General features: G+C 40.8%; 3 protein-coding genes across 3 annotated transcripts; all 3 read right to left on the reverse strand.

The window, feature by feature from the left end:
• Positions 1-839: 839 nt before the first annotated feature.
• Positions 840-5,411, reverse strand: LOC115673649 (protein CNGC15b-like). The gene is made up of 8 exons (XM_030595877.2): positions 5,082-5,411; positions 4,362-4,446; positions 3,646-4,201; positions 3,347-3,559; positions 2,983-3,275; positions 2,560-2,671; positions 2,237-2,473; positions 840-1,763 (listed from the first exon to the last, which is right to left on the reverse strand). The coding sequence occupies exons 2-8, from the start codon at positions 4,388-4,390 to the stop codon at positions 1,086-1,088; spliced, it is 2,118 nt and encodes a 705-aa protein (XP_030451737.1). The 5' UTR covers positions 4,391-4,446; positions 5,082-5,411; the 3' UTR covers positions 840-1,085.
• A 1,634-nt stretch (positions 5,412-7,045) lies between these two features.
• On the reverse strand, positions 7,046-11,120 carry LOC115673920 (protein CNGC15b-like). Its single transcript, XM_030596190.2, has 7 exons — positions 10,461-11,120; positions 9,651-10,182; positions 9,356-9,568; positions 8,963-9,261; positions 8,552-8,669; positions 8,126-8,362; positions 7,046-7,992 (listed from the first exon to the last, which is right to left on the reverse strand). The coding sequence occupies exons 1-7, from the start codon at positions 10,493-10,495 to the stop codon at positions 7,300-7,302; spliced, it is 2,127 nt and encodes a 708-aa protein (XP_030452050.1). The 5' UTR covers positions 10,496-11,120; the 3' UTR covers positions 7,046-7,299.
• A 308-nt stretch (positions 11,121-11,428) lies between these two features.
• Positions 11,429-15,462, reverse strand: LOC115677661 (protein CNGC15b-like). Its single transcript, XM_056312930.1, has 7 exons — positions 15,203-15,462; positions 14,495-15,041; positions 14,198-14,410; positions 13,457-13,755; positions 12,937-13,054; positions 12,463-12,699; positions 11,429-12,334 (listed from the first exon to the last, which is right to left on the reverse strand). Exons 1-7 carry the CDS (start codon positions 15,283-15,285, stop codon positions 11,669-11,671), a joined length of 2,163 nt encoding a protein of 720 aa, XP_056168905.1. The 5' UTR covers positions 15,286-15,462; the 3' UTR covers positions 11,429-11,668.
• Between the last annotated feature and the right edge of the window lie 8,428 nt (positions 15,463-23,890).

The following is a 23,890-nucleotide window of genomic DNA, read 5'->3' on the forward strand; positions in this document are numbered from 1 at the left end:
GCACCTAATGGCCGAGAGCCGTTGCTTTTTTATATGAATCCACTCTTTTATGAGATTTCATGTTGATTAACTATCTAATATTAATTGAGCTTTTAGTATGTTTAACAAATACTGTAACGTTGTATAATAATACAAATCGACACGACCTGAATTTGACGGGTATATACGAATCGACAACCCTAGGATGGGAAGGGGAGTCTTTCTAGTTAGTGCTACACAACCACTTGTACTAAACTTTTACCGCAAATGGTTGCGTTATGCATCAATAAGGTCGGGCCACGGTTAATTGCTTATGCGACTTATCCTGGCCTTCCATATATACCCATCTCCGACTAGACAACTTACGATGCGGGTTACATCTTTTGGCATTGTTTTAGAGCCCGTTTGAACTTTTCAGGCCCTCTTTAGTATTTCAATTAATGAGTAATTTCGATTTATCTCTTTATTTGTTCTTTAACTTCATACATCCATTGGTCTCCTTCTGGATCTGGGAGTCACAGCTATCTTTGCAATGCTTGTAAACAGAGTTTGTCATGGCCTTTATTTACATGTAACAATATTTGATTAAGGGCTTAGATTTTGGTTAGGCTAACAATTTCAAAACGAAATTAAGTTCTAACCGAAGGTACGTCGATGAGGATATGATCTTATTCAAGAGGATTTTCATTGCACGAGAACGTTGAGTTACACAAAATAGGAGACAAAATCCTATATCAAGTTCATCTTTCTTTGGCCGATGAGCCAATGCATTTGACATTGAATCTTTTCAATCGAACAAAATGGTAAGGGAAGCTACAAGGCTGTCTGTCATAACTGAATCAGCGGCTCGAAATGACTAATTTCTCTAATCAACTGTCTGCAACTGATCTGTATAATTTACTGTATGATGCTGACTATTCAAAACTGTTACAAAGCCAATGTCCTCAATCTACACTCAGGATTTCAAGAACCTGACTGGATAAAAAATTAAACATCAAATTCTGATCTCATTGAACCAAAGAAACAAAGAATAGGCAAAAAAAAGAATCTATACATACTATGTCATGCGAATTCCGAATCGAGCCGAATCAAGTTCAGTTAACAATTCAATCCACATCTACCGAAAAGTCCGGCTCCGCCGGCTTCTGCAATGCAATGACGATGCTAGAACCCGATCCCGAGTGCTTATGAAAGCTCCTTATAGAGCTAGATCCAATTTCTGTGTCATGCGCGCCCCATCCGGACTTAGAAGATAGAGTCCGGACTTCAGAAAAAACAATGGAACTTTCTCTAGCCCTGAGCTCGGCGATTTCTTTGCGTCGCTTAAATCTCCTCCACGCCGCTTGTATGAAGCATGCAGCCCATGTTCGCCAATGGTGCGAGTAGAACCTAAACTTGTGCCTAAGTTGCTTGCTGTGAAGTCTCCGGAACTGTGACGCCACGAATTTCAAGTCATCTGCCCTTAGCGCGAAGGCCTCCACTTCAGAGAGGGCTTTGACCGAGCGGGTCGACGATGGTAGGATAATACTGGGGTTTGGATCCAGGGCCCACGTGAGCAGTTCTTCACCGCAGAAATCTCCCGGACCGATGCGGCTCGAGTTGAAGAACCCGGTGCGGCCTCCATTGGTGGTGTAAGAGTCGAGGTGGCCTCGGATGATGAAGAGCATCTCATTGACCGGGTCGCCTTCACGCACTAAGAACGTTCCTTCAGTGCACAAGGCGGGTTTGAGCCTTTCACAGATCGCATCTAGTGTCCTATCATCCGTCTGATCAAACAGATGTACCTGCATATGCCAAAAAAGAAAAATAAGTATGACCAAACAACCATCAATTGTAATGAAAACCTCGCTTGTTCGAATTATATACTACAGGATCCTTAATCTTTGCTCATCTGATATCTTCCTGCAGGATGTCTTGAGGTTGATAATGTGGTCGCTTGCTTTGTGAACAACTTGAGGATAACATAGGTAAGTTGCAGCTCAAATTTGACTGAGTTCGGTACTGCGGTTTTCCTTCACTCAGCAAGTGATGCGGTTCTCGAACAAATTCAAGACAATTTTTTATAGCAGGTCTTGCCACAAGTATAGCAATTCCAAGATTGATGCCAATTACCAAATCATGAGCAAAACTCTCAAGTTAATCTTACTTGATTGGTCCAATCAGTGGAAAAACTGGATTGTTTATAAACATGGCATCGCTAGACTAAAAGATCACTAGTATCACAAATGTCAGCAACAAAGATAAAAGGGGAACTTACACGTCGGACTAGATCGAGGCAGAGGTGTCGCTTGATGTCTCTCCGCAGATCCATAGGGAGGCATCTCAGAATAGCTTCTTCGTCAACTCCCCTAGTGGCGACCCACTTGTACTGATCGTATTTCCTAACAGACTGCCTCAGCTCTGGCGGCAGCTGCCTGTGGTGCATCCATCTTTCGGTGTCATTCCTCTTTACCCTCCATTCCTCTAACCGGACTGTTGACGATTGGAGGTATCTCTGCCAGATAATCACCACTCACAATCAATCACCACTCATGTAGTATTCACGTAAAAAACACAGCAATAGTGAAATGCAATACATACTTGCATATTGCCGATGAGCTGTGCGAAGAGCACCAAGCCAAGAGTGGCGATGATGATGGCGAATATGATTTCTCCAACGTATGTGCTCGTCGACAAGTTTTGCCCCAAGGAACTGCACATTCCAGAGATAAAAGGCTTAATAGACAGAGCAGGACCTGCTTAATTTGATCCATAAAAGTGGTTAACAATTGTCGACAATATTTTTCAGTTCTTAATGGCTGCTAATCTGAAGGAGAGTCTTTTTTACTCTACCCAGAATTCAAGATCTTAAGATAGATAACAATGGCTTTTTCTGGTTCTGTCCACAAAAGTCATTGTTCGTATGTCTTAGAAATGGTTTAACAAGGTCTAGTGATTAAGCATTTAACTTCTAAAGCCCAACTTGTAATGAGCAAAAGAAAATACTAGGCGGATTCCTCTCACCTCAGGTTCTTCAAGCCCCACCAGAGGCAGTAAAAGTACTTGTTCAGAAATGGTGAAGCACTCAGAGCGTGCGTCTGCACATCACCGTATATCCCGAACTCATAATACCCGCTACTTGGTCTGCATAACTCTGTGACGTTGCTTGACTGAAACCAGGCATTCCTGGCAGGATCATCGACTTTGTGACAATCAAAGAATTGATAATCGCAAGATGACTTCTCTTTGTTGCACACGGATTTCCAACATGCTTCTTGCCGTTCGATGGACAGGAGGTACCAGCAGGCTCCCAAAACCTATTAAGAAGCTGAACAAATTAAGTAAAAGATAATGTCTCATCCCGAGAATTGGTTTGTTAAGGACTCACATGGCTTGCGAGCATGTAAAGAATCAGATTATAAGCAGCTCCAGCCCAAGCTTGTTCTGTGACAACACCGGTGGCCTTCACAATTTGTGACGACAGTGGAACGATAAGAAAGAGTCTTGGGAGGTACTGGAAAATAATAATGAAGCGAAGAACATTTTTCGTGTTGGCGATTGTCGAACCCCCAAGATTGGGGATGATCACCCATATCAACACCTGTATACAGAGGAAAAATCATGTCATTTAGTGAACAGAATCAGTCACGAGTGCAAACTTGGGCAAAAGAGGATAGCGCGACATACCTGAGGAAGTGGGAGCGCGGCGATGAAGTCAATCCAAAAACCTCTCCTGAAGTACCTTCGCGCAATCTTTGAAGGATCAATTACGAGTTCACCTCTCCCAAAAACACGGGAAGAAGGCGCCACATAAGCCGTACGGAACCGAATGTAAATCTGAATCACGTAAAAGATGTCGACCAGTGATCGGACGGCAGTGAGGATGACTTCAAGGGGCACCCCAATGTTTATGCACTGTTCCTCCCACACTACTTGCAAGTAAAAGAACAGAGGATCGACGAACAGTGAAATTAAGCACGCCACCAAGAAAACTCTGTTCCACCGCTGCATAGTCTTTCCACGAGGATCCAGAATTTTTCTTTTCCCTCTCTCGTAATCCTCAGAGAAGACTCTGCAGAGTATTTTCGTTCTCAAGGAAGTCGGGTTTTTCCGTGACGCCTTGTCCTCTCTCTCCATGAAACTTGGTTCATATGCTTGCTTCCTAGCATTGTTGTATGAGAGCCTAATGGATCCATCTTCACTAAGAGTTGGGAGCTCAGAAAATTCAACTTCATCCTGAACTCTGCCAGTTCATGAGACGACAACGATTGAGATTCAAGAGTGATTGAGGTAATACATATTAGTGAGATGACAAAGATACAGTTTCCTATAAGATAAAAATTGCACGGAAACACGAAATATTGAACTTTAGAAGAATATTCAACACCTATGGACTGACAGACCTTATCGATCTTGGGTTACGTAAGCCCATAGCTTACTGCAGATTCAACCAGTTTCCTCGGTCTCAACTCAATTGATGGGCTTGATCTGCAACAGACAAGTACAAGAAAACACCATGACATTCCGAATAAGCCTTTTTGTATCAGTGCTCGCTGAGCAAAGTTTATCAGCTACAAATACGAAATGAGCATTCGACCTTTCTTCACTGAGAATCAAATGAAGAAATGGAACAGCGAGACTTCAACTCAAACATGAGCTTCTGGGATTTTCAACATTCTAGGCCACATCAAAGCACATGAAAAATCCTTCTTTTTGTGACAGGACTTCAACTCTAGACAAGAGTTTGAGCATAAACTCGAGCAAACCAGAACTAGGCAAAATGAAAAGGACATGGCATGCATGCAGAGATCATCTTATCATGTAAAGAAAATGCATTTTCAGTGCGAAGAAAGTCATTCGTGAATAAACAAATCAGTAACCTTAATGACCGAAATAGTCCATTTGATCAAAACTTGTTAATCTAGAATCCCAATAATATAGAAGCATGAGATGTGTATTTGTCAGGCACTACTTAAAAGAGAGATAATGTTTCCTGTGTTCTCTCTTAAAGACGCCGGTCCAGATTAAACTTTGAGCTTTTGTAACGAAGCCATTTGCATTGACCAAGTAAATCCAGGAACAAGAACAAGAACAAAACAAGTTCGGAAAAAAATCACACTCACATTCACAATTATCGCACTTCTCTGTCTTGTATGCGCAAATATGTTCCTGACCAACGAGATGAAACGACTGATAAAGCACAGAACTCGAAGCGAAGCACCAGTTCTTAGATATAAGAAGCCAAACAGTCGAGCTCTTTGGCGTTGCAGCGACGAACAGGTCACGAATCTCCTTCCCTTGGGACGAGTTTTTGGGGATTCTAGACGCCTAGAAGATGACGAGCGTGTCTGCGGTAAAGAGCCCAAGCGAGCTTGGACCAGTTCAAGACGAATAATGATTAAGAAAACTTTAAGTTCAGAGACGAAGATGCATGGACAGTTGACAGTGAAGTGCGCAGACTGCCAAATTTGACGTGCCCTTAGAGACGGGGATCTTGGAATAGACAATTTGGAGAAAGAAAAAAAGAACAAGTCGTCGTAGAATATGTCCGAACAAGAACAGGACGACCTCCACAGGAGCATCTTAGCCTCCGTCTTGGTTCTTCTGTCTTAGTCTACGCAATTAGTAAGACTTTTCGATGAGGTTCCGGAACAGGATCTCTCTAGAAACCATACCCAACTATTAAGATATTTTTGTTTTGTTTATTTCATGGAAACTAAAATTCGTACCGGTCGCTACGTGCATGCGATATTATTAAATTTAGGGTCCATTCGTTTCGCTGAAAATGGTTGGTCTGGAAAATATTTTTCTTAAAAATAATCACTTATATTACTTGGAATAATTAGTCACTAAAAATATTTCATTATCGATAACTATTTATGTCTGAATATTTTTGTGGATGATAAAAATATTTTTTGTTCATTCATTATGGTAAGCGATACGAATGATCATTTTCAGAAGAATGTTTGTCAAATTATTCATTTTTCGCGAAACAAACGCACCCTTAGTGCGGTTCACCAAATTGCAAAAGTCATCATCGCCCTTTAACAATGCGACTGTGTTAACAATTAGGGGTGGACACAAAAATTGAAAGTTAACTTTGAATAAGTGAATGATTGACTGGTGACCGAGAAACCCGTATCGAAGATCATGAGAGTTTTGATCGATTTGAAAAGGGCCAACCCTAACCCACCCTCCACGTTGCAAGAGTATCCTTGAAGGTTAAGACAATTTTAAGGATAAAGATAAAGCAAGGTACATTAAAATTTATTGACAAAATAGATTCATAAATGATGTAGGAAGTTTTATTGGATATTGATATACCTAGTAGTACTCCAATTTCGCATATGGTGTTGCCAGAATTCTTACTTTATATTCCCTGGGTAACTTTTTTTTTTTTTTGGGTATTTTGCAACTAAGAGAACCAGAAAACAAGGTTAAAAAATAGCCTGATGTCTGATGATAGTAATTAACAGTCTCTTCAGATTTTAATTCAAACAGAGGCAACCAGTAGAAAGGAAAAGATAATTTGAATGAGTCCATGGTTAAGATAATGACTTTCTTTCTTTCTTTTCCTTTTGGGCTGCGGAGAATCAACGGTATACATGGCATGTTATAGGGACCACGTAGAATTGACTTTGCTGTGGTGAGCATTAAGCAAAATAGTAGCCCCAAAGTTCAACAAAAAGAGGTTGTATATGTTTGACCGAGGCGCACAACCTCAGAAGCTTCTCAGACATTTCTCCATTTCAACTTGAAATGAGGGGATTTTGTCGCCATTAAGAAGGAAAAACCCCAAAGCAGAGAACGTAGATTTGGTCCAAAAACCAAGCATCAGCCTCCCCCAAAATCTTGCCAGTCTATTTCAAATTTTGCACATCTTGTTGAAAATGACAAGTTAGGAAGAGCAAGGACTGGATGACCAAGATGCATCATTCTGTGTTAGTGAGGAGGCTGACATACAGGACGTTACATGGTTTTCGTGGTGATGATTCTTGACGCTTATTCACCATTGTCACTGTTCTCCGCAAACTAAAAGAAATGAATGATTAAATAATAACCTCTCGAGATTCGTCTTCACAATCTCTTGAAAGCATACATGCTGTTGATTACCTTTAACTAGGAAAAAAGAACTCTTCTGCATGGCGAAGTCAAAACCGGTATAGCTGAACTGTTCCAATATATTTGAAACGTTCCTTTGCAGCAACATACAACAACAATCTGTTTAGGAAACTGTTGAAGTACTATGACTGAAGCAAATTACATGGTTAAGCTTTGTCTGGATCCGTGGTTATACACAGGAGTGCAAAGAGAGCTTGATGCAAAAATTTTTAGCTTTCATTATGACGCTGTCATCAAGTCCTCAATCTCATATACCTCCCCAAAATCGAGGTCGACCGGCTTCTGTATGACGTTCACAGCTTCTGAACTTGACCCTGCTTGTCTCTTCTCATCCCTCTTGGTGCTCTTTATCAGCTCCCTCGCGTACACATCCCAAAACGACCTTGAAGGCTTCAGATTGCCTGCCCGACCATCACCGTCCTCTCTCAGCTCAGCCTCCTCCTTTGACCTCCTATAACGGCGCCATGTGGATTGGATAAAGCATGCGGCCCACGTACGCCACTGGTGCGAGTAGAACCTGAACTTGTGCCTCAGCTCTTTGCTGTGCAGCCTCCTAAACTGAGATGCCACGAACTTCAAGTCCTCGGCAGCTAGAGAGAATGCTTCCACTTCTTTCAGGGCCTTGACCGTCCGCGTGGACGAAGGCAGGACAATGCTCGGGCGTGGGTCCAGGGCCCACGTCAGCAGCTCCTCGCTGCAGAAGTCCCCAGGGCCCAGACGGCATGAGTTGAAGAACCCCGTCCGGCCACCATTGGTTGTTGAGGAATTGAGGTGCCCCCGGAATATGAAGAACATGTCTTGGATCGGATCTCCTTCGCGTACTAAGTACATGTTTCCAGTGCACAGGACAGGTTTCAGCCTCTCACATATTGCATCTAGCATCCTCTCGTCCATTTGATTGAAAAGCGGGACCTGTTTAGTTTGGACATAAGTGAAGAAGAATCAATCCACGACAGAAGAAAATCCTACTAGTTCACATCATTAAAGAAATCACATGGAAACAACCAAAATGAAAAAAAAGAACATATAGGATTCCACAGCTTACACGTCGAACTAGATCAAAGCAAAGATGGCGCTTGACATTTCTGTGCAAGTCCACTGGCAACTCCCTGAGAAGAGCTTCTTCATCAATGTATCGAGTCGCCACCCACTTAGATTGGTAATATGTCCGAACAGATTGTCTCAGCTGTGGAGGCAGATGTCTGTATTGCATCCATTGCTCTGTATCTGTCTTCTTGAGCCTCCACTGCTCGATTCGGTTGTTTGCTGCTTGAAGGCACTCCTACCAATAGAAAGTGATGAAACTATGTTTTACTATGACGATGGGTTGTGTGATCAAAAGACTATTGATGATTCCTCACTAATAGTCACTATTATATGTGGCTCATGATGATGGAGACATCATTATTGATTTAAGCAAGCTATGAAATGAACACCCAAAGTAGATCACAATGAACATAACAGAGCTCACTTGCATATTTCCAATGAGCTGTGCAAACAAGAGCAGCCCAAGAATTGCAACCGCAATGCAAAAAATTAATTCCGCCATGTAAGTGGTTGCCGTAAATTCAAGGTTCTGCCCTATGGAACTGTTCATGTGGATCAGAAGAGAGTCTTGTCAGTGAAGAAAAACAAGTTGCTGATGTTAATTTTCGTTCGTAAATTAAGCACTGCAACATTATCACACATCAGTTTAGTCTCAAACATGCACTAGCTACAGGACAAAAGTTGTCCAGCAATGTTCCTTGGAAAAGATGATTCTCACATCAGCATTGATATTCCTGAATGCTTCTGGGGAATGTTTACTGCTCATTTCTCGAATGTAGTATCAATAGATGTGGCGCAGACACAATGAAAAAGGGGTCAACAACCCAGTGCATACCTCAGGTTGTTTATACCCCACCACAAGCAGTACAAGAACTTGCTGAAGAATTTGCAGCTTGAAAGAGAATTAGTCATAGCAACAGCATATATGCCAAATTGAATGGGACTATTGGTACTTGTTCCGTTGCACAAACTTGTTACGTTGGTTGACCCGTACCAGGAAACCCTAGAAGGATCCTGGACATGGTGACAGTCGAAGAAGTCGTACTGGCACGATGGCTTTTCTTGATTGCAGGCCATCCTCCAGCAAGACTCTTGTCTCCCAACAGAGAGGAGGTACCAACAAGCTCCCGAAACCTGTCAATATGAAAAGAAAATTGCCATATAAGCATATAATTTCCCTTTTCATTTGGGAACTCAAAATGGAAAAATTAATTCGCTATACACTTACATGGCTCGCCAAGAGGTAGAGCATCAAGTTAAATGCAGCCCCGGCCCATGCTTTCCTTGCTAATCCACCACCGGCATTGCTAATTTCCAACCGGAGGGGAAGTATGAGAAAAAGTCTTAGCAGGTATTGCAAGATAATGATGAGCAGGAGCACATTTTTCGTTTTTGTCGTGGTCGAACCGCTGAGGTTGGGGATTATTGCCCAAATTAACACCTGAAACGAAAAATTGTAAATCAGTGCTGGCTATTTCTCAGTGATAATTGATTGACTGCTGCACTTAACGTATAGATGGTACCTGAGGAAGAGGGAGTGCCGCATAGAGGTCGATGCAAAAGCGGTCACACAAGTATCTGAACACAATCTTTGTAGAATCTATCACAAGTTCTCCTCTCCCAAACACTCGGGAAGAGGGCGCAACAAAAGCCGTATTAAACCGAACAATAATCTGAACAATGTAAAAGGCATCAGCCACAGATCTGACAATCGTTAGGAGGATCTTGAGTCCTTGTCCGTCATATAAGCACAGATGGACACCATCGACCGACGGCACGTAAAAGAAAAGAGGATCCACAAATAGACAGACCAGGCAAGCTGTCAAGAAAACCCTGTTCCATCTACGAATGGTTTGACCTCTTGGGTCGAAAATCCTATTCTTCACCTTGTCATAGTCCTCAGAGAACACATTGTGCAAAACTTTGGATTTCAAAGATTTTTCGGTATTCTTCAAGCCTAAGTTACGATGTGTGGCATCCTCATTCGAATTTAGGCTGCTTGCCCTGCGTTGCTTCACTGTTGGGAGGCTGTCAGAAAGGGATTCATCTCCTAATCTGCATTTTATTTCGGTTAAAGTTATGATAATCCAACATGTAATTGAGATGATCCGCTCAAGCTGAAGCGCCCTCAGTTACGTAATGTACATTAATGACTGGACTAGAGGTTTCGCTAAGAAACTTAGAATTGCATGCATGTTCATCATATTCCTACGTGAATCACTATATTTTGCAGAGAACCATAAAAGTACTGGACTATTAATCGCCACCAGTTGCTTGAACAGTTGCAGAATATCACTTGCACCCAGAAATTGAAGAAATGAGAGCTAGCTCACCTCACATAGCTTGACCTTGACTTGCGAAAGCTCATCGAGATTCTTTGCAAATTGTTCCTGCGACTTGAGGATTCAACCCGTAGTTGGGCAGTGCCTGAACGTGATGCTTTGCGGGATGCAGGCTCAGGTCAAGCCGTCTGAATGGGAAAGAAACAACAGAGAGGGACGACTCCATGTGCAAGAGTGAAAATAATATTGACATTTGCCGGCTTTCCAGACGTGATAAAGTGAGATACCGAGAAAGAAAGTGTTAAGAAATTCCTGCTTCTGTCCTGTATCCAGTGTCCGAGATTTTATGGAAGAATTATAAATGCCATGTGGGTCAACGAAATATGGAACGATTTAATAACTCCAAAGGTCCAAACTGCGACCCAAGAGAAAAGGATTATTTTTAGCTGACAGCCTCGCACAACGGAGCAGAGATCTTAGAAGCTGACCCAGTAAGTTATACGTGCACGACTCTAATTCTTCCCTGGTGATTTTCACTCGTGGTCATTGAACTTTGGCTGGTTGGGTCGTAAGAGAGATTTAGGATTTTAATTAGGGTGGTCGTTTAGGAATTTTTCTTTTTTTTTTTTGTGGTTGCTGGGATTAAGTGAAATTTCCACTGATGAATCTATGAGAGCTGACACATCATCGTTTTGTAGGTATAAAAATGGGTACTTATTTTCTCGTTTGGCAAGAACACACAGATCACTCAGGAACTCAGGAAAAGAAAAACACTTTCAAATTCTGATATTGTGTTTTTTTCTTTTGATTTTATCGTTGTCAAGAAGATGCCAAAGCTTGCAAGTCCTGTAACTGAAGAGAATGCCAAAGACTATATAAACTTTTCTGAACCTCAGTCATAAGATAGAAAGAAAATGGATGGGGTAACAAGCATTCAATTCCATAACCATGTTTTGAATTTTGAAAATGCTTAAAACTCACTGAATGACTACTGGGTTGTGCAAATTGAAGCAAAAGTATACGTCTTCAATCCTCATCCTCTGCATATGTCATTGTTTTTCACTTTGAAACTGTTATAACTTCCGCATCACTTGTTCGGTAATGTTCTTTATAGCAACTATCTGTTCATAATATTGTACATCAATACCCGTACCTTTTGCTACTGAAGTAGATTACATTACTTGGATCTATGGTGAAGCTGTATAATTTACATAAAAGGGCAAGGCCTCGATGCTTTGTGACATTGCCGTCACCAAGTCCTAATATTCCTCAGCAAAATCCAGGTCCACTGGTTTCTGTATTGTGATCACAGCATCAGAAGTTGACCCTGCTTGTTTTTTCTCATCCCTTCTGGTGCTCTCTATCAGCTCTGTCGCGTACATGTCCCAAAACGACCTTAAAGGTCTCAACTTACCGTTTACACCATTTTCTCTCTCTCTTAGCTTAGCCTCCTCCTTGAACATTTTATAACGGCGCCATGCGGATTGAATCAAACACGCAGCCCATGTACGCCACTGGTGAGAGTAGAACCTAAACTTGTGCCTCAGTTCTTTGCTGTGTAGTCTTCTGAATTGCAACGCGACGAACATTAGGTCCTCAGCAGCAAGAGAATACGCTTCCACTTCTTTCACGGCTTTCACCGTGCGGGTGGAAGAGGGGAGGACGATGCTTGGGCGTGGATCAAGGGCCCATGTTAGCAGTTCTTCGCCGCAGAAGTCACCAGGGATTAGACGACTTGAGTTGTAGAATCCCACGCGTCCACCGTCGGTTGTCCAGGAGTCAAGGTGCCCTCGGAATAGGAAGAACATTTCTCGGACCGGATCACCTTCGCGTACCAAGTACATATTTCCTGTGCACATAACAGGCTTCAGCCTCTCACATATCGCGTCTAGCGTCCTCTCGTCCATTTGATTGAAAAGTGGCACCTGTTTATTCCAAATTTAGATGAAGAAGAGTCTGTTCTCTCTGGGAAAGAAAATCACTAGCTGCTTCCACAATGAAAATTATACTGCAACAACTGATTCAAAGAAGCATATGTGATTAGACAGCTTACGCGTCGAACTAGATCAAAGCAAAGATGGCGCTTGATATTTCTGCGCAAGTCCATTGGGAAGTCCTTGAGAAGGGATTCTTCGTCAACACCTCGAGTTGCCACCCACTTGTATTGGTCATACATCCGAATAGACTCCTTCAGCTCTGGAGGTAGATGTCTATGGTGCATCCATTGCTCTGTATCTGTCCTCTTGAGCCTCCATTGCTCTAACTGGTTGTTCGTAGTTTGAAGGTATTGCTACCGATAAAAAGGGAAACAATATTTCACCATCATGACGGGTTGTGTGCTTAAAAGTAACTGAGAAACCTTACTGTTAGTAATAATGATCGCTTCAGAAACCAAGCAAAAACCTACCACTATCGAACGATATTTACAAGGTAGTGAAGGCAACATTATCGAATTAAGGAAGGCATGGAATGAATCCCCTAACTAGAACACCATCTGAGTGGGACTCAAGATGCTTGGGTTGCTTACTTGCATATTTCCGATGACCAGGGTAAATAAAATGAGTCCAAGAATCGCAACGGCAAGTGTAAAAAGTAATTCTGCAACATAAGTGCTTGATGTAAATTCAAGGTTCTGCCCCATGCAGCTGTTCACATCGATCAGAAGAGAGCCTTGTCAGTGATGGACAAAAAGCACTCAGCATTATTATTAGTTAGTGAATTCACAATTCTGCAAAATCATGCATTCATACTTCTTTCTGTCATTGAAAAACAAAACGACTACATTACACTAAAGATTCATTTTTTAGGAAGTAGAGACATGCAGGATCTCAAAAAGGCAGTAGCTGCCAGACAAAAAACAAACAAGTCTTGCTAATTTCCTACTGGATGTACAAGATAATTTTCTCAACAGTGTTGACGTTCCTGTATGCCTTAATCGATGGGTGAATTATTAATACTCATTGTTCAAACTTAATGCAATGACCAGTAACCATTCTAAAATGGCAAATTTTCCCACAGCCACAGTAAATAGGTAGAACTGAGAATACCTCAAGTTGTTCAGACCCCACCAGAAACTGTAAAAGTACTTGCTGAAGAATTTGCAGCTTGCAACAGAACTAGTCAGAGCATTAAAATATATGCCAAATTGAATGGGGCTACTAGTATCAGTTCCGTTACACAGAGTTGTGACATTGGTCGACCCATACCAGGTGACCCTACCAGGGTCTTGTGCATAGCGACACTCAAAGAAACTGTACTGGCATGATGGACTTTCTTGATCACAGGCCATCCTCCAGCAAGACTCTTGTCGCCCAATTGCCAGAAGATACCAGCAAGCTCCTGTAACCTATCAATGTACAATGGAAACAAATAAATTGCTCTTTCAAGCAGCCTAATGAGGACCCTGATTACATAACTTTTCATTAAACAAAAGAAGAGCAGAACAAGACCATAACTTTATCTCCCGAAAAGATGGAGAAAATGGATCAAAAAGCATGTCACAGACCTATTAATGGACACTTGAGTACAAATATAAAAATGGCAGGACTATGTGGATCAAAAGAGTGTGTATGTCCCTACATGTTAAATCTGAATTGCTCCATGAACAAGCTGAAACTACAAAGAAATTGCCTGTTTATATGGATATGCTCTTGGACTAAAGACAGCAGTGAAATTTGCTCATTGTCAATGAACTTAAAACGTCGCCAAAACTTGTTTGGACACGTAGGAAAAGTCTAATTCCTTGTTTCGGAAAACTGAATTTAAAAAGAAGGCCTTGCTACACTTACATGACTGGCCAACAGGTAGAGCATCAGGTTGAATGCAACCCCTTCCCATGCTTTCTTTGCTAATCCACCACCGGCATTACTAATTTGCGACCGGAGTGGAAGTATAAGAAAAATTCTTGGTATGTACTGAAAGAAGATGAGTAATAGGAACAGGTTCTTCATTTTTGTCGTGGCCGAACCAGCAAGGGCAGGAATTATTGCCCAGATTAATATCTAAAAGGACAAATTACAATTAGTTCCATTGATTGCTTCATGGAAATTAACTGCTTTAGTTATACTTAAACGAAAGGATGGAACCTGAGGAAGAGGGAGTGCCACATAGAGATCAATCCAGAAGCGGCTCCGCAAGTATCTTAACGCAATCTTTCTATAATCTATCACAAGCTCTCCTCTTCCAAACACCCGGGAAGAGGGTGCAACGAAAGCCGTGTTAAACTGAACAATGACTTGAATAATGTAAAAGATATCTGCCATCGATCTTATGACTGTCACGAGGATCTCGAGGCCAGATCCATCATAAAGGCACAGATAATCGTCATCGACCGATGGCACGTAAAAGAAAAGAGGGTCCACGAATAGACAGATCAGGCAAGCCGTCAAAAAGATTCTGTTCCAGCTTTGAATGGTTTGACCTCTCGGATCGAAAATCTTATTCTTCACCTTTTCATAGTCCTCAGAGAACACTCTGAACAGAACCTTGGATTTCAAGTATTTACCAGCCTTCCGGCTGGTACTCTTCAACAAGGCCAAGTTTTGGCTCGGGCCGTCCTCTTTCGGCTTTAGGTCACTCAAGCTGTCTTGCTTCTCTGTCGGCAGTCCCACAGAAACGGATTCATGTCCTACTCTGTATTTTATGCCTTTCAGAGTTATGCCTCCAAACATGCAATTCAGATGTTTCGCACACACGCACACAGTCACAGATGATTGAACCATCATTTGTCATAAGATCTATTGAACAGTTAAGCACTAAAAGTTTCCCAGAAACTCAAGAAAAGAGAGCTTTACCTTACATTTCTGGACATTGTATTTCTATCGTCACAGGCCATCTTTGCACTCTCTGCCAATTGTTCCTCTGAATTTGTATTCATTTCGAGGTACAACCGGGCCTCGAGCAACTGCAGAGAATATATACTCTCAGAACAATGATAATGATGATAATATTTCTTTGCTTGCTTGCTTCGTCAGACAGGACAGCGAAAGAATGAAAAAGAAAACATAGTCAGACATGAGAAATTCTCTTGGTTTTTTTTCTTTTTTCTTTTTCCTAGGTACGAGAATCTGGAGGAATGACAAGCCGTGTGGGTTTAATGTAATATATAATTATTCCAACTGCATGCCAAAAGCAAAAGGAGAGGTTGCAGCTGAAAGAACAAAATTGCTTTTCTTTTTTCCGGTTCTTGTACCGAACCTCAAAAAAGTTAACAAAACTCTAGAGAAAAATGAAAAGAGGATTACAGCTCTTGCATCAAAGTCTAGAGATGCTAGGAATTAACCAAGTCGGATACATCCGCATAACTGTTATCATAATCTTGATGTGTGGTCCTCTGGATCTAGCGTGAGACGATGCTGATGTTTTCCTTTTTTCACTTCAGAAAAATACTACAGCCGAATGTTGTAAATTGCTACACAGAATGCAATCAAGCATTAGACATTTTAATCGTTCCTAAAAGCTGTTTTGTCCGAAAATTGTGTGTACTTATTAGCATCTGTAATTTACTAAAACGAAGTAGGGTGGCAATTCCCTGCACTTCATTGCATCAGAAGCATGCTTTCCTTCCGGAGGCTGGTAAAATAGTGCAGACAATTAAAAAAAAGGTTTGGTTCAATCGCGTGTCTGGTAAAACATTACATTAGACAGTTCTAGTGCATTCTGGACACTTTGCCGGGATTGGCTAACAGAAGCAGGCCAGATTATGCATATTTAAAGTCCAACTGTCGGTCCTGATATCATTTAAATCGTATTGCATCATAATAAGATATTGCTTCTTTCCTCAGTTAAAACTGAGTCGAGAGAAAGCAAAGAGTTGACTTTAGCAACAATGAAGATCACCCCGGTTCACATTCACATGTCACGGTTGCTTGTAAGCCAGGCTTATCTCTGACTAGAGGTGTCAAAATGGGTCTTAAACCTATATATGACCCATTTAAAAATAAATAGGTCATATATGGCTAACTTAATTTTAAAAGTCAACCTTAAATGGGTTTTAAATTTTAAAGCTTAAAGATAAATGGGTCTAAATGGGTTAAGTTTGGAACCCATGTCCAACCTACCCACTAGACCCATCCACACACTCTCTTCCTCTTTATAAAGATGTTTAAAAAAAATCGAAATTTAATTATTTTTATTTTTCTCCTTTTCTTTTATTTTTTATTTTTTCTTTTCTCTTCTTTCGTTTTCTTTTTTTTTTATTCCGACCGGTGGTCGGCCACGGCGACCGGCCACCGGGGCGGGACGACCTTGCCGGAGGCTGGCGAAGCTCGAGCTTGCCGGCCTCCGGCGAGGCTCGAGCCTCGCCGATCTGGCGAGCCTCGAGCTCGCCCGATTCCGGCGACCTCGAGGCTCGCCCGATCCTGGCGAGCCTCGAGCTCGCCCGATTCCGGCGACCTCGAGGCTCGCCCGATCCTGGCGAGGCTCCAGCCTCGCCAACCTGTGGCGAGGCTCCAGCACCGCCGATCTGGCGAGACTCGAGCTCGCCGGCCTCGGGCGAGCTCTACCTCGCCGGATCTGGTGAGGTGGAGCCTCGGCTGAGGCCGGCGAGCTCGACCCTCGCCGGCCTTGGCCGAGGCTCTACCTCGCCGGATCCGCCTCGACCGAGGCCGACGAGCTCGACCCTCGCCGGCCTCGGCCGAGGCTCCACCTCGTCAGATCCGGTGAGGTAGAGCTCGCCCGAGGCCGGCGAGCTCGAGTCTCGCCTGAGGCTGGCGAGGCCGAGGCCTCGCCAAATCGGCGAGAACGAGCTTCGCCGGCCTCCGGCGAGATCGTCCTCGCCTGTGGTCGGTCGCCGGCCACAACGGCCGGCGATCGGCCAAAAATAAAGGAAAAAGAAAAAAATAAAAAGAAAAAAGAAAAAATAATTAAAAATTCGATTTAAAAAATAAAAAATATTTTTTTTTTATTTTCTTGGATAATGACTTTATGAAAAATATTTTCTAGAAATGTCGCATTTTTCGTAAAACAAACAGAACCTCAATTTTAAAAAAAATTATAAAAAATTTTCACTAGCTTTGTATTGCATAAAATGTTTTAGCAGTATAATTTTTAAAAAAAAAATCATAAGAAACAAGTATTCCTAGATTAGGTTAAATATAAAAGTGTTTTAGCAATATGGGTCGGGTCGGGTATGGGTTGGGTATGGGTCGGGTCGGGTATGGATCGAGATATTTACACTATAAATAAATGGGTCATAAACGGGTTAATGGGTCAATTTGGGTCGGACCATTTATGATCCGACCCAAACCCGACCCGACCCACCCGTTTAACAGGTCTATTTCTGACTGAATGTGATTTGAACTATATATAATGTCCTCTCTGACGAATGAGGTTGGGTGTGATCCTCCTTCATTATCTCATATAAGAATATGTGGAAGAGATTCATACAACGTATGTATAAAACATAATAAAAAGTACATAAGGTCCTTCATGAGTTTACGAGATGGCTATTTAAGGTTGCAAAATATAACAATATCAATTTTGATCAAATACCATCAATCAAGGATATGCACTCTGAGAGAGATACACGCACTTTTATGAGAGACACGGAGAATCAAGGGAGATATGAAGTACTCATTATCTCTAACATCTCCTCAAACTTAAGCTAAGGTAGAAGAAGTCAACTAGAGTTTGGCAAAAAAAAATCAAAAAGGAAAAAGCCCAAGTGGATAAGTGAAGACATCAATAGCAGTCTGATCAACCGATGAAGTTTAAGACGAGACGAACAATAGCATGAAGCATGTGATATTGTATAAAATGATAGTCTATTTCAATATACTTGATGCAATAAATGATTGTCACCATTCTGACGAACTCTCGTCTCGTCTAGTAACCATCGCAACATAGAATTTCCGATAATCGTATCAGTAAGAGCGCGATAGTATGCTTCCATGCAACGTCAAGCGTCGATGGCCTATTTTTTGCTACATCATGAAATTATTGAGATACCTAAAAAGAAAGGACAAATACCAGAAAAAACCTCAAATTATGTCCTCTGTGACAAAAATATCTCAAATTTTTATTTGTGTCACCAAAAACCCTACTTGCTCACTGTTACACAAATACCCCTAATTTTTTTTTGTGTCACGAAAAAATCCAAACTTATACATGTGTGGCATATATACCATCTATTTAAGTTCCATCTAAGGTATATTTGTCACACCGGTATAAGTTTAGGGTTTTACGACACAAAATAAAGTTTGGGTATTTATGTCACAATGGGCAAGTTTAGGGTTTTTATTGACACAAAAAAAGTTCCGGGTATTTGTATCATAGTGGGCATAATTTAAGATTTTTAGTGGTATTAACCCAAAAAGAAACAACAGGCTATAGTGGAGCAACGATAAAGGATCACATGCCCAATATGCATCAAATAAGCTCTTAACTCTACGGCAGAGTGAAGGCAATGAAATAAGGTATCCTTAACGTAGAGAAGAATCCAAGTAACTGCAGCAAGGTTAATCATATGTGGCACGATCATGAACCGACTGACAATATGAATAGTAGAGACGATGTCAGGACGAGTAATAGTGAGATATACAAGATCACTAACCCATTGTCGATAAATTGTAGGATTCGGAAGGATAGTCTCATCGTAGTCATCAAATGTGTCACTAGTTTCAATAGGAGTTTTAGCGATCTTGTTATCATTAAGTCCTGCTTGAGAAAGAAGATAAGTGACCATATGTTTCTCAAGAAAGATAATAACAAGAGGAATCTGAAACAACCTCCAAGCCTATAATATAGTTGAGTTGCTTAAAATCCTTCATTTCAAATTGTTGACTGAGATATCGCTAGAACTTTGTGATGACTGAAATGTTGCTAAAACTTTGTAATGCCAGTATGATCATTGCCAGTAATTATCATATCATCCACATATAAAATCAATAAAATATGCCCATGAGATGTTCGTTGAACAAAGAAAACATGGCCATAGAGACTCGATGTAAAACCAAAGTGTTCTATGGTCAAGCTAAACTTGGAATACTATGCACGAAGAACGTGTTTCTATCCATATAATACTCGACGTAATCGATACACTTTTTTAGAAGGATGAGTGTATTGAGAGGGAGGCTCCGCAGAGACTTCCTCAATAAGATCACCGTTCAGGAATGCATTTTTAACATCCATTTGAAATAGAGATCATCAGATAATAAAGGTGACGACAAGAAGACTTTCAATAGATTTAAAACGTGTGACGGAGCAAAAGTCTCATCATAGTCAATTCCATACTCTTCAGTAAAGCCTTTCGCTACTATTCAAGTTTTGTAGCATTCCACAGTACCATTTGCTTTTTGTTTTGATATTATACACCCATTTACAATCTACAACACTTTTTTGAAGAGGCAAATCAAGCAAATCCCTTTTGTCTAAAGCGTACAACTAATCTGCAATTTCTTGCTCCCAAAGAGGATTAACACTAACTTCTCTACCTTACCAAAAAAAAAAACACTAACTTCTCTATATGCATGAGGCTCATGAAAAGAAGTAATGCTAGAGTATTAATTAAAATCACGAAGTCGAAAAGAAAGTTAACTTGCACCGGTGGAAGGACGAACAAGAGAAGAGGGAATGACTAAGGGGAATAATTACAATGGTAGAGTAATAACTTTTTTGTCCCTAGTGCTTCTGCATGTCCCTAGTTCTAAATTGATCCTCTTGAAGATTATTTACTGGTTAACATGGATCTTGAAGACTAGATAAGAAAATCAACACGCACTGGAGAAGACACGAATTGCAAGAACGACTACAAACTAAAAAAGTTTTATACTTTGAATACACTTATACTCTTGTTGAGTAATTGAGTGAGAAGTTCATTTACTGAGAGTGCTTGTTACTGATTGAAATTTTTCTTGAAAAGTGTGCGGGTGTTGTAGTAGTTCTTAGGATTTGGTAGTGTGATATACTAGTTTGGGTAGAAACACCAAAGGCTATGTTGTAACGACTCAAAAGATTACTAGTGGATTTGAATATGTTGGTGGCTCTTAGTTTGGGAGAGTGGACGTAGGCTTCATTTAAGCCGAACCACCATAAGATCTACGTGCAATATCTTCTATCTCTCTCTATTTATTTCCATATTTATTTGATAGAAGTATACAACACTTAATATTATCAACTTACTCTTATACATTTTAAATTGTTCCTGCATATATCAAACTTCATTTTGATAATTTTGCAAAATACATCAAGTTTTGATTATCAACCTATTCACCCTTTAACACTACAAAGTTGAACAACACACGGACAACAACATCTTTGTATCAACCGCTTTGCATCGACATATTAGGCTCACAATCGCTCGATCTCTCATCTCCGTGATCATCATCGGCTCCACCACCTTAGGCTATTGCTGCAACAGCTAGCCTGCCTCGTTGCCACTCCTCCATTGTTATGAGCTGAGCATTGAGCCACCAAGCGCGGCCTTGATGATCCCCATGTCATCGAGCTTTCCCCTCTGTCCTTGTGCATCGCGCTTCAAATCTAGGTTCGGGATGTCGGTCTGACGTCGCCAAGCCCAGATCTGGCTTTGCCGACCATGGGCAACCGTAGATTTGGTATTGTCCATGACCAACGACACTATCTCCGGCGGTTATGAGCCTTGAGGAGAGAAAAAAGAACACCTGGGAGCGATAGCACGAGGACACGAGTTGACAATGATGGCAGCGCTACGGAAACTGGGATAGAGGTAGGCTATGGCTAAAGATGGAGGAGAGAGAAAGAAGGATTAGGGTTTGAAGAATAAAACAAGTTTAATGAATTTATCCCCAATTCATTAATTTAGGGCAAACAAATGTGAGACATCATCGTTTAGCTCTTAAAATTCATCTTCATCTTCTTCTTATTCGTCATCAACCTCTGTGTCGAAGTCTTCGTTGCCTTCCTCATCTTCATCAGCACCTCATCATCATCAACCTCCACTTCTTCTTTGATTGTAATCCTCTGCAAACTTAAAAAGATTAATTCCAACGTGGCTCTTTGCCGGCGAGCCACGTTGGACCATTTATTTTTAAAAATGCCATGACAAATTTTCTGGCCACTCAAATCGACAATGACATTAAACTGGACGTTTTTTTTTTTTGACAAAAGTGGGACTTCAATGACCGCTCGGAAAGTTTTGGCATTAAAGTGAACGTTGTACGAAAGTTAGGGTATTCCAGTATCATTTTCCCAAAGTAATAGGATGGATAAATATTGTAAAGAAAATAGCACGTTTAAGGATAGATATGGGATATAAGGCCATAAACAAACTTAGCACATCGAAATACATGTTATTAGTGCACATAACAGGTTTTGGCCTCTCCCGTCTAGTATCCACTCATCCTTTTGATTGAAAACCGTTGTTTAATTTGGACACAAATGAAGAAGCATCAATATATCACATATGAAAATCCAACTAGTCACTTCACATCTTTAAGAAATCAAATTGAAACAACCAAATTGAAAAAGAACATATAGGATTCCACAGTTCAAGCATCGACTAGATCAAAGCAAAGGTGGTGCTTGACATTTCTATGCAAGTCCACCGGGAGTTCCTGAGAAGAGCTTCTTTGTCAACATCTTGAGTCACCGCCGACTTAGATCGATAATGTCACACCCCAACTACTACGAGAATAGGGGTAATGATACACCCCAACTACTACCTGAAAGACGTAGCCTCGAATATAACAAACATTAACATGTCATCGAATATATAACTCCATCTATATATATGATAAACAAGAATTTTATTAGAGGATATACATACCTGTACTTAAGTGAACCTAGCAACTATCAACAGACATATACATCTATCTCATCTCATACCCAAAAGTCTAACTACCAAAAGATGCCTAACTAGCGCTCTTGTCCTACTTGCTGCTAGTTGAAGAATGTGAAAAATATTTGAGACGAATGGTATGAGGAACCACAACCTAGTGAGTAGTACATATCTCTTCTAAATAATTAAGCCCTACTATGCACATTTAAAAAATATACCCAAACCCATATAACCCAAATCTAGAATATAGTACACTTACAAGATAAAAACAATGAGTTTTATCCTTTCAACAAAGTTTTATACATAATAGAAAAACTCATTTAATCCACCTTCATAAATCAAACATTGATGGTCAAAGCCATTGATTAATCTCATCAAGTCACATGTCAACGATCAATTTCATTGATCTATCTCATGCTCAATATTCAACCATGGTCACTACTCAACGTCTGGTGACAAGGCGACCAAGATTCCCCCTTGATAATGTCTCCACTTATTATCAGCCGGTGGCTCGATCCAGAAGGATATCCTGAAACCAGTATGCATACCCTAAATCACCTAATTGGATTCAAGGTGATAATGAGAATCAAACCATCATCCTCTAATATTAGAAATCAAATTCATATCCATCTAATAAACCAATATACATTTTATAAACCAAACAAGATAACCTTCCGCAACTCAGCTCATCCGCCAGGAGTACGTTTCGTAAAACATTTCTCTTATCATTTCAGAATTCATTTCATTAATCAAATTCGCAAAATAGTGTGTGTGGGTGTGTATATCCTTTCATAATACCTTTCCTAAAACCATTTTCAAACCATTTACAAATACTTTGTAGTAAATGTTCGATCCAGACTTTTATGTAATAAAAATGTCACTTCATAACCCATAATATATATTATCCATATTGTATTTGAAATATGAGTTTATAAATTCGAAGAAGAGATAGCACCACTCACATGAAAATGCCCAAAACTAAGCAACTAGCTATTCGAGCCGACGATCTCATTATCCTATTAATTAAGCGAGAATCGATGTCAAAATCAGGTAAAACATTACTTTAACTAATGACTCGACTAAACTACACTCATTTGTTGACCAATCAACTCCTACACAAAATCAAAAGGCTCGCCATAGCGAACGTTCACTACTGTCGCTATGCGCAGCTTGCGAAATGAAGTTAATTCGGTTTAAATGAACAAAGAGTTTAAATCGTTATTGGGCGTTAAGAAACGAAGTTAATTCGGTTTGATGAGGTCTCCGAGGCGTGCGCGCGTAAGTTTCCCTCTTTTCCTTTTTCCTTTTCTTCTTCTTCTTCTTTTTCTTTCCCTTTCCTATCCTTTCTCTCTTTTGTGCGTGCTCTCCTTTTCCCTTTATAATGAAACGTGCACTTTTCTTCTTTGTTGACCAGTCAAAGTTTATTTATTTTTAACTCAGTCAACGCCACTAATACAGGCAATACGTCCGAGCAGATTACCTCGGCTCCGGAGGCAGATGTCTGCGCTGCCATTGTTCAGTATCTGTCTTCTTGAGCCTCCATTGCTCGATTTGGTTGTTTGCCGCTTGAAGGTACTCCTACCAATAGAAAGTGATGAAACTGTGTTTTACTATGACAACAGGTTGTGGGATAAAAAAGCGACTGATAATTCCTAACTATAGTCACTGTTCTCTGTAGCTCGTGATGATGAAGACATTATTATTTATTAAAGCAAGCTAAGAAATG

This window comes from Syzygium oleosum, unplaced genomic scaffold (assembly GCF_021117445.2).
Source record: "Syzygium oleosum isolate NSW1041296 unplaced genomic scaffold, Sole_v2.1 Sole_v2.07, whole genome shotgun sequence".
NCBI lineage: Eukaryota > Viridiplantae > Streptophyta > Magnoliopsida > Myrtales > Myrtaceae > Syzygium > Syzygium oleosum.

Excerpts from the sequence above, each read along its gene's own strand:
- LOC115673649 (XM_030595877.2), bottom strand. The coding sequence starts at position 4,390 with ATGGGCTTACGTAACCCAAGATCGATAAG. Across the intron at positions 4,202-4,361 it reads CGTAACCCAAGATCGATAAG|AGTTCAGGATGAAGTTGAAT; the intron begins GTCTGTCAGTCC and ends ATGAACTGGCAG. Across the intron at positions 3,560-3,645 it reads CCGCGCTCCCACTTCCTCAG|GTGTTGATATGGGTGATCAT; the intron begins GTATGTCGCGCT and ends CTCTGTATACAG.
- LOC115673920 (XM_030596190.2), bottom strand. The coding sequence starts at position 10,495 with ATGAGCTTTCGCAAGTCAAGGTCAAGCTATGTGAG. Across the intron at positions 9,262-9,355 it reads TCTACCTCTTGGCGAGCCAT|GTTTCGGGAGCTTGTTGGTA; the intron begins GTAAGTGTATAG and ends TCATATTGACAG. Across the intron at positions 8,363-8,551 it reads AGCTCATTGGAAATATGCAA|GAGTGCCTTCAAGCAGCAAA; the intron begins GTGAGCTCTGTT and ends TTCTATTGGTAG.
- LOC115677661 (XM_056312930.1), bottom strand. The coding sequence starts at position 15,285 with ATGAATACAAATTCAGAGGAACAATTGGCAGAGAGTGCAAAGATGGCC. Across the intron at positions 13,055-13,456 it reads TGGGGTCTGAACAACTTGAG|CTGCATGGGGCAGAACCTTG; the intron begins GTATTCTCAGTT and ends CGATGTGAACAG. Across the intron at positions 12,700-12,936 it reads TGGTCATCGGAAATATGCAA|CAATACCTTCAAACTACGAA; the intron begins GTAAGCAACCCA and ends TTTTATCGGTAG.